The sequence below is a fragment of the Echinops telfairi genome, unplaced genomic scaffold, assembly GCF_000313985.2.
Source record: "Echinops telfairi isolate 266 unplaced genomic scaffold, ASM31398v2 ScPeMD7_23;HRSCAF=83, whole genome shotgun sequence".
NCBI lineage: Eukaryota > Metazoa > Chordata > Mammalia > Afrosoricida > Tenrecidae > Echinops > Echinops telfairi.
In genome coordinates, this window is record NW_022103920.1 from 46840177 (window position 1) to 46857512 (window position 17336).

The 17336-nt window shown below is 35.7% G+C and overlaps 1 protein-coding gene across 1 annotated transcript in view; it reads right to left on the bottom strand.

Annotated features, from left to right (window-relative positions):
- Window positions 1-17336, bottom strand: part of SEMA3C (semaphorin 3C) — a 183342-nt gene that overhangs the window by 59382 nt on the left and 106624 nt on the right. Inside the window, exons 6-11 of the mRNA XM_004702624.2 lie at window positions 15693-15783; window positions 10037-10156; window positions 8485-8627; window positions 6596-6710; window positions 3905-3974; window positions 1512-1656 (exon numbers count right to left, since the gene is read on the bottom strand). Of these exons, the coding sequence (XP_004702681.1) occupies window positions 1512-1656; window positions 3905-3974; window positions 6596-6710; window positions 8485-8627; window positions 10037-10156; window positions 15693-15783 (684 nt within the window). The remainder of the gene's footprint in view (window positions 1-1511; window positions 1657-3904; window positions 3975-6595; window positions 6711-8484; window positions 8628-10036; window positions 10157-15692; window positions 15784-17336) is intronic.

Consider the following 17336-nt stretch of genomic DNA (forward strand, 5'->3'; position numbering starts at 1 on the left):
AAGCTGATACCAAGGGCTCAAGTAGAAAATAAATGTTTTGAAAATAATGATGGCACCAAATGTACAAATGTGCTTGACACAATGGATGGATGGATGAATTGTGATAAGAGTTGTATGTGGACCCAATAAAATGATATCAAAAAAATAAAATTCAAAAAAACCTCAAAAACAACAACAACAAAAAAACAGTGTCCAGCTCAAAGATGCTAGCCATAAATGCCCTTTCAATATATTTAACTCTCTAAAGTCCTGGCAAAAATCCAGTCTCCTGCATTGAGGACCTCCTGGAAGACGTAGTATGATTCTTCTAGGTCTCCCATTTCAGCAAGTCCATCCATAATTTTTCCTAACCATATTATCAATCCCATTTGCATATTTGGTTTTGTTGTAATTTTGTTGTAAATTCACTGAACTAGTGAAGTAGGTTTGATGCCCTGGTTTGAACATAGCCAGTACTGCAAATCAAAACAATGCAAGAAGACTTGCTATCACAAGGATTGTACGCTAAGAAAAGTCACGGAGCAGCTGGACAATGTCATGTAGATCACTAGGAGTCCACGCCAGGCAATGGTGTAAAACGACAGCTATGCTTTATAGCTTCACCTCTCTCATGTGACAAGCAGAGGTAGAAGATCTTTACTATCCTCTTTTTAATTAATCCTACAACATCGCTCTATCAGTGTACTGCATGTCCTTTGATAGAGACAAAAACATATATATAAGCAAAAGAGGAAGCATTATATAAGCCAAACCAACAACAACAACTTCAGAATGTTATCATTTGTGTCCCATAAAAATTTTAATTCCAATCTGCCAGGGAAGTCTATACCTTCAATGACAAAAGTTCATACTCAATATAATCCTTATTATTACTCATATTGCATGACATAACTGCTAATACCTGCATGTCTCAAAAACAATAATTCTCATCCAGGCAACTTCTACTTGCTCAAGTTGCTCATAATTAAAAGGTTCTGATTTATATGTTATAACTTGTAAACCCTTTATTTTAGTTACAACATTTGTTGCAATTATATGCTCACACTTAATAAGCATGTTCTTTTTGAAGAAATATGTAGTGCTTAATTTTAAAACAAATATTCATTCATCTATTTCCACATAAAATATTTCTGAGTTATTCTCACATCATTGTACTTCATTGAGGCAAATGAAATACAGGGTTGTATGGCAATAGCTTGCACTTGGCTGCGAATCTAATGACTGGTGGTTCAAAGTGGCTCCGGCACAGAAAGGGCTGACAATCTGTTTTGGAGCGAGGACAAGAAACCTTGAAGGGGGTCAGTCTCCCCTGTAACAAACGGTGAGGCCATGAGATGGAAGCAGGTTTGGTTTCTTGGTTCTCAGAATTAGAATTCAAGTTCTTACACTACTATCTAAACAGTTCAAGCTTTGCTTCCTATTCTAATGACATTAGAAAATATTTCTTGCCCCTCTAACTTAGGATTTTTATAAAAGTCATATAACGAAGATTTTTCTTCTTGGATACTTACGGTTCCAGGGCGTGGGTACGGAATTCTGCCTTGATAGGAAATCAGCTGGTGATTAGGCCCTTCCTTGTGGGCAAAAGGCCCATTAAACACAGTCTGTATATCAGATAAGTGGTACACACACACTGCGGAGCCTTTAAACACGGAACTGAGAGGGAGAGCAGAAAACGATCAGTACTCTGTGTACTCGACATTTCGATACTTAAATACAACCTTTAAAAAAAGATGGCAATGATTGTGATAGAAAATTGAGATGACTCATTTTAGAAAAAAGGAATGTTATGACACATAAATGTAAAATTGAAACGTTCACTGTGCTTTTAAGGTATTTATGTATAAGCACTTAATTTATCCCTGGAAGTAGTAGATTAAAAGCAAATCATGGAAAATTTCCTTTCAAAGTTTCCAAGAAATAGGAAAATTTAAGTCTCTCACTAGCTCATCTTAGAACCTAGTGCAAAAGACTTGACGACTGTATTAAATACCTGAATTTGCGTTCCAAATCATGGTTACTAGTGGTTACCCATTCAGCTGCGAACCATGAGGGCAGCCGTTCAAAACCACCAGCTGCTTCAAGGGAGAAAGAGGAGGCTTTCTACTCGGGTGAAAAGTCCCAGTCTTGGAAGCCCACAGGGCAGCTCTGCCACGTCCTCTGAGGTCCCCGTGGCCAGCAGCAACCCCACGGCAGGGAGTGTGGTGCGGTTTCCTCCCCATTTAAACAGAGGAGTTAAACCCACGACTTTGACAAGACGCCATTTATTGATTTTTATTACTTTAATGTGAGTGGGCTCAGATGTTACAATAATTGTTCTTTGGAACAGTCTAAATTGTAATTGTGCATTTGTTTTCCCTGTTAAAAAATCTCTCGGTGACGATTCTGACTCATTGCGACTCCATACAGCGGAGGAGACGGGACCCCGGGAGTTTCCGTATCTCTCCAGCGCATGCCTTCTGGTTTCAAACTGGAGATTCTGTGGCTAGAAGGCTGTAGGTAACCTTCTACCTTAGCAGAGCATTGTATTCATAGAAGAAGAAAAAAAGCTCAATAAGAATTTTCTTAATTACCTTTATGCAATATGTCAGAGTTCATTGGAACTTATACTAAACATTATTTCCATAATCATTGACACACCGCCAAAACCATATTCTCTTTCAAATTAGATAACTAATTGAAAAAGTATTGCATTCCCATTAAAAACACAAGATATAGTATTAATCATTAGCATTTCATAACCATAAGAATTGTGAAAATTTCAATAATAAGGTTGGCGGTTAGACAAACTAACAGAAAATTAATTGTCATTGAAATCAACTGAGTCTTAAGATACTAATCCATTTTGTTTGTTCATTTCTTTGTAAGTTGAATCAAGTCTAGCGACTTTATTAAAACAGCAGTTAAATTAAGGAAAACTTTTTACACATCTTGTGGGAAAAAATTAAATATAATTCATAATGATTATACCTGCAGTTTTATTTTGAATAGTTCACTGCAATTTTTAACTATCCTATACCATCTTTAACTCCACTTAGAAAATGCTAAAATACTTACATTTCCCTACAATAGATACTTGTACATAAAAGGATCCATTACTTTATATATCTGCCAAATCACGATTGGATTATTAGACTGAATTCATAATTAACATTCTAGATATAAACTTTGTAGACAATGATATGTGTAGGAAAGAGGGGAAAAAATACCAGGACTGGCTTGAAATGTATGATAATTGGGTTAAAGCATCTGAAATTAGAAGGTATCAAACCTTTCTTCAAATATATGAAACCTCATTCCATGTGACATGAAAATGGGTTCTGTTTCGCTAGGTTCTAAGTCATCACTTTAGATTGTCAGGAAATACAAAATAGCATAACAGTAATGTCAATATTAAAAACCTGACTCTTAAGTTTTCAAATTATTGCCTGAAATTAAAACAACCAACATATTTTATTCCTGCATTGTAATTCAGATGGTCTTGCATTTAGATAAATAGCAAAAAATCAATACAAATACTCTGTACTAAACCCAGTTGTACAGTTAGCTCAGCTCAAATACATTTTGGTGATCAGGCAAAAGAAAATGAACTGAATATCTGCATTTCAAATGTTACACAGAATTAAAAGAAAATCAATATGTACATTCTGGATAATTAACTCATTGCCATTTAGTCGGTGCAGACTCACAGCACCCCCTTCTGGTGTCCAAGGCTGTAACTGTTCACCGGAGCAGAAAGCCCACCTCTCTGCTGCAGAGCTGCTGTGGTTTCCACCTGTCCACCAGGTGGACCGTAGCCTAACATGGAACCATCACAGCACCAGGGGTCCTTCTTTGAACAATTACTAATCTTCGACAAAACATGCTGCTTAATTCACAGAATACAATAATTTAATCTAATTACCTGGATGTTGTAAAAACTCCATATACTAGTGTAGTCCTGGGATTATCCGTTTCCAGCAGAAACACATCCTCTGTAAGAGGGAAAACAGCATTATTTGAAAGTTCCCAAATATTAATTGTATTTTTAAATATAAAGCCTAAAAAAAAATCACTTCAACTATGGAATGTATTTGAACATATCCTCCAGCAGCATCATTATAATTTAGCCAAAGCACGTGGCAAAGTAAAGGAGATGCTACATAGGCACTAAGGGATATTTTATGAAGAACTAGTAACTACATGGAGCCATGCTAATGAAATAATCGCACTGGAAATGGTATAAAAGTATATAACATGGATTATGGTGGTGTTGTCAGGTACCACTGACCCTCTGCTTTGCCCAGCATAATGATGTTCTTCAAGGGCTGGTCCCACTGGTGACATCTCCGAAGTACGAGAGATGAACTCTTGTCATCATGCACGTGAACTCCTGCCATCCTCTAATGTTTCTGAGAAGCATTCTCCTTAGAATAGGATTTTTTTTGGTAGGGAGAGAGTGCTCATGGTACTTTAAATATCCTTTGCCAACATCATAATGCAAAGACATCAATTCTTCTCTGGTCATCCTTTTTCCTTATCCAGCTTTGTATACCTACAAAGTGGTTGAACATTCATGGTTTGGGTCACTCACCCACTCTCTACCATCGAAGAGATGCTGCCTCATAACGACCTTATAGGACAGGGTAGAACTGTGTCCAAGACTGGAACTGTTCATGGGAGTAGAAAGCCCCATCGTTCTTCCTTGGAGTAGCTGGTGGATTTTGAACCGCTAACCATTCGGGTTACAGTCCAATATATAAGCACTATACCTCCTGGGCTCTCTCTGGTTTGGGTCACATGTATCTTACTCTTAAAAGTGAGCTCTTTGCTTTCTAACACTTTAAATAGACCTTTTACAGCATATTTGCCCAATGAAACATGTCATTTGATTTCATAACTGCTGTTGGGCATTAATTATGAATTAAAGTAAAATAGAACCCTTTACAACTTAAATATTTTCTTCATTTATTGTTGCGTATAGATCCAGTAGGGAGGGTTTTAAATATATATTTTATTTTACTGTATTGTGATGTAATCCACATTGAAAGCTGTAGTTTTATTTTTTATCTTCATCAGCAAGTGCTTCAAGTCCTCTTAATAATTAGCAAGAAAAGTTTTGTCATCTGAGAATGACAGGCTGTTAACGAGCCTTCCTTCAATTTTGATTCCACATCTTCAAACATTGTCCATTTTCTCAGATTATTTGCTCAGCATGTACACTGAACAAATGTGGCGGAAAAATACAACCATCATGCACATCTTTGCTGATTTTAATATGTCTGTTCTTTTTTTATCTACTTAGAGGTTCTCTATGACTGAATGTCAGAAAATTCTTTTGCGTATGGTGACTGTGTATTACTTTCATCTTCTCTTGATGCTTTGGGATGTTGGTGGAGCTACCCACTAAAGGATGGCTTTCCCGCTACACAACTGTTCCTAAGCTTGAGGTCATTGTTGTAGCCATTGTGTCAATCCATCTTATTGAGGATCTTCCTTTTTTTTTTTTTGCTGCCCCTCTACTTTTCCAAGCATGATGTCCTTTTCCATGGACTTGTCTCTGCTGACAATATGTCTAGCATATGTAAGACCATGTCTTAACACCCTTGATTCTAGGGAGCACAATGCTCTTACTTCTTCCAGTACAGATTGGTTTGTCCTATTGGCAGTCCACGGTACTTTCAATGTTCTTCGCCAGCACCAAAATTCAAATCCAATGATTCTTCTTCTGTCTTCCCTATACAGAGTCCAATTGCACATGCACGAGACAAATGAAAATACCATGACTTGGGTCAGGCGCACCTTAGTCCCCAAAGTTAGATCCTTGATGTTCAACAGTTTACAGAGATCTAGTGCAGATTTACCTATTGCAATTTGTGATTTGATCTCTTGACCACTGCTTCCAAGAAACTTGATCCAACCAAAGGTAATCCTTGACATATTATAATGACCGGCATCCTGATTGTCCCATTCTGTAGGATCTTTTTTATTGCTATCTGATCAGCTCCTTCAATCAGACAATAACTATTTTACATTTTAATGTATTTATGCTAAGAAAAGTCATTTCTAAGTGTTAATTAGTAAATATAAAACTGATAATACACCAAGATGAACTCATTAATCAAAATAACTGCTCTTTTTCAGAAGGGACTCACTCTGTTTAACCTTATTTGACCTAGAAAAAGACTAACCTCCCCCAATTAATGCAAATCCTTACTCTCAGGACTAAAGAGGACTAAAATGAGCTTGAGTCTTTAGTTTCTGGTCTTACATTTTCTATCTAACCTTTATCCTGTACATTAAGTGAAACAGAAAAATATATAGTGTAGTCTCATAGAAACGGACTTTAAACCCAGCTAATATTACATTATTAGCTATTATAATATAGATACAAACATTCATCTATATAAACAACATATTATTAGCAATGTACAAATTTTACCAGCATCTCTTTTTAATGTTTCTCTTTCACATACAGTTGGAGATCATGCAACCAAATTTGCATATTATTCATTCTGAAAATATCTCCTAAAATAACACCTTTTGATAGTTTATTGAAACTTCTAAAACTTGCCAGCTCTCTTTCAAAGAAAATTTTCAATCTCACACTACATACCTAATTCATCAAAATATGTCTCTGGGCCATCTTCATCCATTACTGAGCACACCAGCCTCGCTTTCAAGAAGGTAGTCCACTTGTTGACAAGGCTACGAAGTCCACCGGTATCATTCTGAAACCATTTTATAAACACAAGTTGATTAAAGAAATATTTTTATATTAATTATCCAACTGTGACACTATTATTTGTACATTTTCTATAATGCTGATAGATAAGAAACGGAATCCCTACATCTGTACAACAATAAAGAGTAATATTTAGGATGCATAGTATCATTTTACAAAATAACTATGAAATCAGGTGGAAATGTCTCAAATGAATTCCATAAGAATATCCCCTTAAGTTTTCTAATTATAATAATATATAATGGAAACCGTAAAAAGAATATATGAACAGTACATAATTTGATTTCCCTTATGTTGGCAACTCATTATCTACAATATGAACATAAATGATTATACAATGAAGCCTCAGAAATTCATAGAGAAATGTAATTAAAAGTAAGTAGAATTTTTTCATAAACTTTTTGAAGCCCCTCGGTGTGCACCAAACTGTACTTATAAATTCTCCTGTGCAAAGGAGAGGAAATTTGTCTGTAAAGCACAGTTCTCAATAATTTGCCTTCTTTCTTTTCTCAATTAATCCTTAATATTTTTAACTGGATGTCTTAGTATACTTATTTTTATACTCTTTTTAATATACTTATTTCTCAGTTGGGCTGAAGTGATGGCTTTAGGTAGTTTACAAAATCCTCTGTGTAAAGTATTTGTGATTAAAAAAAACACACACAGACAAAAAATAACACTGTGCCCGGAATATTTCCTCCTTTCTCCTGGGTTTGCTGTGCTGTCGCAAATGGTTGAGTAGAAGCTGTTCCCCGCAATTAGGGGGTTAATGCAATACTTTAGCTAAACTATCTTTAGCAGTAAATGTTTTAAAGATGTTTTTGCACAAATGGTGCTAATAAGAGATAAATAAGGACAAGAAATCTTCCTAAATCTCCAATTAGGAAGAACATGATGATTTTATTTTGAGCATCTCCTTATTATTACTTTTATATATGGAATTTTTGTGTAATTTTATACAATATAACTTAATTATCATAATTAAAAGTTCTTTAATAACTGCCCTTTATTGAATATTATATTTTACTAACAAAGCTATTTATTTTGATAATACACACTTTAGGTATTGTTTTTAATACAAATGCAATGAACGAAAATGCAGAAAATGTGCAAACAAATTTTTTGTTTGCCCAAATATACGACCTTGAGTTTGCTTTTTTTTAAAAAATTGAAATTGAGTATGCTTATCTCAAAAGGTCAATATGAGTAAACATAGTTGAAGTGTCTCCCCTTGATATTTTATTAGTTCATAACCAAACCCAAACCAAATCTCGTGTCATTGCAGCGATTCCCACACTACAAACCCCACGGGACGGAGTAGGGCTGCCTAGGTTTCCGTGCTGTCAGTCTTCATTGAAGCTGGCAGCCATTTCTCCCCAAAGAGCAGTCGACAGGTTCAGCAGCTGTTCTTTTGAGTAGCAGCTGAGCATTTAACCGCTGCAACCCTCCAAACAAGCAAACAAACAAAACACTGCCATTGAGGCTCTGCTGACTCAGAGCGACCCCGTAGGACAGGATCGAACTATCCCTGAGTTTCCGACACCGTCGTTTTTCATGGGAGTAGAAAGCCCGGAGTGGCTGGTGTTTTTATGACCGTTCAGATAGCAGTCCAGGGCACAGCCACGATGTCACCCGAGGGCCCCTTTAATCCACAAGGGTACACAATGAAGTCAGGAAAAGAAAGGATTGGAAAAATGAAGCATATGCATACGGTTTGAAGTATTGGCTCTTTCTTCAAATGTGAGTACCGCTGCACTTACGGGACAGATTCTCGCAATCATGGACTGAATTTGGTTGGTGCTCCTGCTGTTGTCAGTCAGTTTCTCTTTAAAGAAGAAGTACACCTTCGCATCGTTTGGATCTGTGCCGTCTGGGATGACATGTGCATCCACAAACATAGGTTCTGTAGAAAAAAAAACACAAAGACTCTATGTACTCATGATGGAAATCCATCCAATCAGACCACAGGCAAATACTGTCTCCATCTACATGATGTACAGTGAAATGCTCATGGGCGGAGATCTAAGAGCAGTAATTCTATTCACTCAACATACCGAATTTGGAATGTCAGTACCACAAAGTATAGCTATAACATAATAGTTTACGGTAGTTTTCTCTGTCTGCAATAAATTTGGAAGTGCAGTAATGGCAAACATTCTGTGTGCATTGATGGGTTTAAAAAAAATCAAACAGTTATTTTACCAGTGATTTCACATGGAATCTGCTGGTGGTTTTGTTGGGGGAAAAAAGGAGGTGTTTGTTTTTTGAAGTGTGGCTTTTCAATCTAGTGCATATAAACCCAAACTCACTGAAGCAAGAGGAGGAGTTAGGAATCCAAACTCTGAAAAAACTTTTTCTTATAACACAGCTTATGAAATGAAGGGGAAAGTTTTCAGGGGGAGGGGAAGTTCAATCATTGGAAAAAAACAGGGTTTCCTTATTTCAGAAAAAAACAACCTTTAGAGCATTCTATTTCCAGCTGTAGAGGAGGTGTGAGTTCGAGAAATAAATGGACAATCAATGCTTTCTTGTGCTGGCTTATCAGTGAAGTAAGATGCTTAAGTGCAGTGATTCATGAGAAGCTGCGTGTCAAGAAAATTGCCTTATTTAGAATCAGAAATTTTCTCCAACGTGAAATGACAAGTCTTAGAAGTGTCTTCCCTCTCTTAAGCTATCCCGGTGGATTGGAATCATACAGTAAATTCAAATGAACAGCTTTCAGCAGTGAATTCCATGTGACTCTACAACTGGAAACGGTTGAACAATGATCACAAGTAAAGTCACTATACCCATGATTTCCATTAAATATTAATACAATTATGGTAAAGAACCAGTTTTATATTTTATAAAATCAATAGATACCAAATTAGGAGTTTCTGAATATCACTTATTTATGATACCTAAATATCCAAAATACAAAATTTAAAATTTTGGGGGGCATTATTAAAATGTTTAAGCAAACAAAGTATAGTCTCTGCTTATTAATGTTATTCTCTTAAAGTTTAACAACCGGAGAGGACCTTGGGTTTAATCTCTCTTGGCATGATGCATATCACTGTCACTTTATTCATGTGTCATATGAAAATTGCATGATAATATAGAGTTGAAATAGAAACTATAGGTTACGTCAATATTTTATCTTCACAATGGTTAATAATGATAAATTGAATTATTATCAATAATGTCCAATCTTGAATTTTTATATTTTAAAAGTTACCTAATTTCCACTATAAAATTAGATAAATTAGCTTGAACTATGACAAGAAAAGCAAACAAACAAAGTCAAAGAAAACCCAGAAAACCCTGTCTTACCACTCAGCCACTTGGAATTGTGCTGATCCGTTCTGACTGCATTTCTCTTCGTTAAACTTCGGAAAATAGCAGCATCTGTCCCCATGAAATCTATATACATCCCAGAGAAAAGCTCCTCATCTAGGAAAACGTAGCCGAACATACCAATATGAGTGTAATGTTCATTTAAGGCAAGTATATACATTGAGGAGAATTCATTCATAGTAATATAAATTTTATAATATTTATAGGTTGTTGAGTGTTTGATTGTTCATTGGTTTCCCCCAAGAGAAAAAAATGAGATAAATTTTAACCAAATATTTACTGCTTGTATTATTCCCACTACACTTAAAAATAATCAAACTCCAAAATAACATTATTTTTTACATAAAGTAAATTCTACACTACGATGTGAAAATTTTTAGTATTCACCAGCAACACCATTTGGAAGCTGTAACATAAATGCATGGAGCTACAAAATTTTTCAGCTGTTTGAGAAACAAATAGACATGCCCTGAATTCTTTTGACATAAGAACTCTAAATTGTCTTTTGATCCTTGCTGATATATCTAGATTCCATGTGCAGAGAGTGAAAATGAGCTTTTCTTTAAAAAAAAAGAATAATATCTAAGTATATGTTTTACAAATATGATTTTAAATGAATATAAAAGATATCATTATGATCAAAAAACTAGTTTCTACTTTTGCAGTCATAAATAAGCTAAGCATTAGGGAAGGTAATTTAATAACTGGGTTTCAAGGTTTTCATTTGTAAAATCCAGATTAAGTGAAAGAGTGTTGCTATAAAGTGTTACAAACCTATGTAAAACAAAAGTATCAAAATATGAAACTGTTATTTCTCAACATCTCCTCCATCTACTTCCATACACTTCTCAAGGTGGTGTTTCACTCTCTCTAACCCTTCCTAGAAGAATTCCTGCTCTTCAATTTACACCAAGTTTTACGCAAAAGTTTCAGCATTCTCAAGGAATTTGAATTATGTTTCTTTGAAATATTATTCGAGATTTCAGAACAAAAAGTAGTCTGATGGACCAATAGCCACTAAAATTATTGTAAGACAGCCATTATTCTAACCATGAAAAATGAGCAATTACATTTTTGTCATGGGATACAAAAAATTTGCCTTTGGCATAACTTTCCTGGTCTTATGCTCACAAAAACCAGTTTTAAAGTTTCTTAAAACTTCTGTCTAATAAAGCTACATTTCCCTGCATCCTTTGAGAAAATAACTCAAGAGGACTCCTTCTGGTTGTTTCCGTTGTTGATTGTCAAGTTGTTTCTCAAGCCCTGCACCATCTTCACAGCTGTTACTATGCTTGAGCCCATTGCCGTGGTCACTGAGTCTGTCCGGCTCACCAAGGGCAGCCTTTCCTTGACCTTCCTTTACCAACCATGATCCCATTCATTCATTCATTCATTCACTCATTTTGGACAAGATGTTCAAAATACTAGAGATGATGGCTTACTATCCTCTCTTCCAAGATGCATTCCAAAGTACTTAAGACGAAGTCCCGCCTTCCTTGCCCCTCTAGGGAGTATTGTGGCTATACTTCTAGATAAATCTCTTTGTTTTCTTGGCAGGACAAGTGTAGGGACACATGTATTCGTGAAAGACCTTGTCTACAGCCATCCACTGATCACAAAGACACATTCAAACCCATTCTGTTAGGAAAAAAGATGTATATGCATGAACTAGAACTCTGTGATATATTTGAAATTCTATGATTTAACAAACAGCTTGAATATAATAGCTTCTTATTATTCACAGCACATTAAATTTTGTCAACATACTATGGCTTACAGGATTTAATTATTAAAAGTATACATTTGGATATTTGTGCTAGGAGAGTCTTATTAAGACAAATGAAGTACTACCTGTTCCATTGCAGTTAAACCATAAAAAATAGAAGTTTGGGACAAGGAAAATGTACTCAAAGCTCATTGAAGCTGGCATTACTAATAAAAGGATACCATTTGAATTTTTAATGTAATATTAAATATTTAGCTAATTTTCAAGGTCAATATTACTTTTTATTCCAGTAAGAACACTAAAGTTTCAACTGGTAAAAATAAATGTAGCCCCTGAGCATAAAACAGTAGCTAAGTATCTATTTTAAAAAGAATCAAATTTACCAGGCCTGACCTAGAGAAGCACTATGTAGCTGTGTTTTTCTGATTAATGTTCTAGGATTACTCCCCTGGCTACTTCTAGCTTGTGGCAATTTTGGCAGGACTGCAACATTTTGAAGCATTGTAGGCTCACTTTTTAGTAATAACCAATACCAGTTGGCCTGGGAGAGAAATGGATAATGGAATGTTTCTCATCTATGTTCACTAGGTCATGAACTGGACTCCTACAGGTTAATAAGCAGACATGACTGCAATTCTACTCCTGCGCTCTCCTTCCCAAGGCATCCAAAGCCCACGGGTAAAGTTGATAAGGAGATGACAAAATTGTGCATGAAGGCAATCTTTTGAGCAACTGAACTCCTTAAAATTCTGTGAATATTTACAAAGCATAAAATATGTGTATTTGGCTGTTAACTTGTTATCTCCCTGTGATGAATTATTTCATATGCTTATTATTCTCTATTATGCACAAAACAGTGGGTTATGAATTCCTGCTATTCACTAGCTAGATTAGCACCATTATCAGAGTTTCCATCTCTGCTTTGGAGAAGGAAACAGAAAATGACACGCAGGTAGCAGTGTATGTGTAGTACCTGTATCTTCAACACTACAAAGCCACTTGTCTACTCAGTTTTATTCTATCTTAAGTTCTCAATACATCTAATGGCATGTACAAATGTATCTGTTTCATTTTATATTTAAAAAGTGTTGAATTACTTATGCTAGAGGGGAAGGTTTTCTTTCTTATTTATTCCCTTCAGAATTTCTTTCCAGGTGTTTATAAACTTGTTCCTTTTAACTTCAATTTTTAAAAGTATTACTTTCCAATTTGACTTCCACTGACCAGAAAAACCTTGTGAGGTTTTTGATGAGTCCCGTAAGACATATCACTGGACCCCTAGTAGGTGTGTGTGCCTTTGCATGACTAAAATACCAAAAGCAAACAAAACGTGCACAGTGGTTCAGATATCATAGCTATATTGTGAATTTTATAAATGTTCTAGTTCTCAGCATCTCTTGGAACTTAAATAGATACCAAAAGTATTCTATCCAATCTGTGCTATTTAGCATGTTACAAATAAGCAGAGATGATAAAGCCATGCTTGGTAAAGCATGCTGCAATAAAACTGCACTGGACATAATCACAGAGGAACAACCACCGGACAAACAACGTGATCCGAGTAAGTGTACTAATGGTTCTGCTCCTTACTTGCAGCTTTTAAGAAAATCATGATGTTAATCAGAACAGTAAAAGGTAATAAAGAAAGAACATGAGTGTGGAAACTGAAGCCTCCCGACCTCAATAAATCAGGAAGGCCAGTAGGAAATCTTCAATTTGCAAGAAAATTCAGTTCTCTAAGAATAAAACTATGAAAGGACATATTACAATTTAAAAAGAGAATTATAATGTGTTCTATAGTCATGTTTTATTTTGAGCAATATTCAGTTAGATAAATCCCCTTTATTATGGTTAACAATTCTTTAAAGTTTGTTTTTTGTAATGAGTTTTAGCTTAAAGTGAAAACTTTTTCTATAAACTTAGCTATTATGATACATGTCATACAACTTCAAGAGCGGAAGAAAAAATTCTTCCTAATAAAGAAAAAGCAACATTCTTAGCACTGCTTCTGTTAGGTAATATTTGGGAAATTATCTGAAAAGACATAATATCTGATGTAATTGATTACCTTGTAGCTTCAAAGCTTTCTAACAGTTTGCCCAATTGACATACTTTTTGCTTTGCTCTGCTTAATTTGAATAACTACAGTAGAACCCCAGTACTCAACCACATCAGTATGCAATGTAATTGGCTTTCTATGCAAATCATGGAGAAAATCTTGCATCAGACCTCAGACAAAACAAGGAATCCTAACTGAAGCACATGATTTTTGTAAACAAAAGTAGTTCGTGTTTCGGTCACTCGATGTTATGCTAGTTGGCATTGTTAGTACTCATTGTTTAAACCTTTTGTGGCTGTGTTCCAAGTGTTTTTCTAGAATTTTCTTAGTTTTTGTGGCTTTTTGTACTGTTTTTAGATTGGAAACATGGGTCCTAAGAAAGAGTTCTTAGAAAAGAATCGTCATGATAAGGAACTGGCTAACCATGTTATCGATATGATTAATGATAATTTAGAAAACAGGTAAGGAAACACCAACAGCAGACCACATTCGACAGATTATTTAAAGAGAAAGCCAGCCAGGCCCGGGTGAAAAAAGGCAAAGAAGGGAAATACTCCTGAAAAGCAGCTCCCAGTGGATTTGAGGGAAGGGGAGTCCCCTTCCCAACACCGACTCTCTCTCCATCCTCCTCTCCTCAGCAGTGTCCACAGATCAGATCCTCATCTGTCTCAAGGTATGGATCACACTGTTGTCAAAAACTTCTTTTATGTTGTGTTTCTTATTTAAATTATATTATTTAACTTTGAATTTGTTTACTCTGAAATTTCTGTATAATGTTTTGCTTAAAAAGGGAAGATTAGGATAAAAACTTAGTGGTCGAGAACGGATTATCCATTTTCAGTTATTTCTTATAGAAAAAAAAAATTGATTCTGAACTCGACTACATCACATCCAGATGCTACTTCTAGAATGAATTAGTGTCGAGGTCCCGGGTCCTACTGTGTATAGAACAACTCACTGAACTTCCAAGCTTACACCCCAGTCAGTTCTGGGCATATCTGACTTAATTTAATTCCTAGAAAAGTTTCCCTTTAAATGCTTTTGGACATTTATATTGATATTACATATAATAATAATAAATGACCTAAACAAATGTTCAAAATGATAATTATGAACACAATAATTAATTTTCCGCCTGTTCCATTGGCAAAACATACACTTCTTCTGCTGTCTTAGAGAGAGGAAAAAAGGAGTCATCTATTATACATTCAACATTCTGAAATCCAAGATTTATCATGAAAGCTAATTCATGATAACTCAGATATTTTCTGTCTTAGTTCAACCAGAAGAGAATATCTTTGAAGTGAACCTGTGAAAAATATCTGACACTTGAGATTTAAAGACATATTGATTCATTTAACAATATGGGCTTGCCACTTAAAGGATAGTTTATGGACTATCAGACACAACCTGGTATTCCCATCACCTCCTCTTTAAATATCAACTTCTGGATAATCTATGGAGAATATACTTGGCTAATCATTGCACTGTGTGCTTCTATCATTTGGAAGAAATTCCATTTGTAATAACTTTGTGGAAGATTAGTAAAACCTGAGGAAAAGTTGGCATACTTTATGGTAGTAAAAAAACCATGAAAGCATTAGAAAAGATTTTATATATACTCATACATACTTTTTGGCAATGGTTGAATTTAGGAATAACAACATTCATAGATGGAAAATTAGATGTTTTTTTGAAATTTAATCATAAAAGTTCTTTTGACTTCTATACTCATTTGCTATCATTCATGCAACCATCCAAAATGGCATACTGTGTCATAAATTCCATTCTTTGTTTTCTCCATTATTTTACGTTTGCCCGCCACCATTTCTTGGGTTCCAACTTACTGATCATAACAGACACTGTGTTCACATTGGGGTTGAAAGAGCAACGTCCTTTCCCAGATTCACACTTGGAGTCAATCATGAAAACTTGGTCCTTCATTGTGGATAAAATTGAAAATATAGTAGCAATTAATAACTTAAACAAATGGTTTTTTAGTAAAACAATTAACAATCCAAGACAATATATCTTATACTTGGCTGCTTATAATCACCAAATTATTGTGTTAAGTTTATGTGGACTATAAGAATTAAATGAGCTAAACTCCACACATCTAGTTCTTATCCCTTTACACTCCCCAAATGGCTGATCCAACATGAAGTTCCAAAATGAATATTATGAAAAATTCACTTGAAATTTGAGAAACAATATTTTTGGCCAAAAGAAGAAAACTATTCACAGAGGAGAAATGTGTACATGGGTGATACGTCATAAAAATTTTGACACTTTTTAATGAGATGTTATGTCATGATTTAATTTTTATATGAAGCATCACACAATGATAATTGGTCATTCAGGTAATCATTAATAATTTACTTATTTATTTACTTAACAATGAGATCTATATGCCAGACATTGACTAGACACGGCACACTGAGTAAACAAAACAGATAAAATGCTTGTCTTTAGGTAATTTATAATCTAATGCAGGCCACTGAAGGAAAACAGAACAACTAAATAATGTGTTAAGGAAAAACATGCACGGTGTGAAATATGTTACAAGTCTATGCATAAGGTAAGTGCTTTCTGACTGGCTGCAAAACTAGAAATTGGCAGTTCAAAGCCATTCAGTGACTCCATGCCAAAAAAAACCCAAAAGGCCTGTGAGCTACTTGATACAAAGGACAGAAGGAATGTCCTGCAGGGGCGTTCTACTCTGGTGTCATGCCGACGACGGGAGTTAACTTCACAGCAGGGGGGCTTGGTTGGGTGGGTGGAGCATTTCAGATCATGCGCCAGTGCTCCGGACAAATGAGGCAAGTTTACTGCACAGAGAGGGACTGGAGTCCTGGGCTCTATTCGAGATATGGTGGTCAGGGTACTTCACAGAGAGGGGAAATGTATCGATATAAATATTTATTGCTAATAGAAGAACAGAAAAAACAAACAAACAATAAAACCCTAGATGGGGTGAACTGGCCCAACGGCTGCAACAGTGGGCATGGAAGCGTGAAGAGGGCACAGGCCTCGGCAGTGTGTCATTCTGCTGTATACAGTGCCCCGCCGAGTAAGAACTCACTCTTGTACCTAACAACAGCAGCAATGGAAAGTTCATACAAAATGCTACTAAAATCCTAAGGGAAAACAACATTTACATGTTGAATCAGATGACAAAAACAAAACAAAACAGAAAATTAAACCCACAGGTTCACTCATAGTAACCCGATGCATACAAAGACTACCCTATAGGGATTTCCATGTTCACATTGTTATGGAAGCTGACGGCCACATCTTTCTTCTAATGGAGTAGCTCTTGGGTTCAAACACCTTACCTTTCCTTTATAGCCAGGTGTTTAATCACTGCAGCCACCAAGGGCTCCTTGACCAGAGGAAGCCCACTGCTATCAAGTGGGTAACAACTCATGGTCGTCCTAGAGACAGAGTAGAATGGCTCTTTCAGGTTTCTGACACTGCTCCTCTTTCCCAGA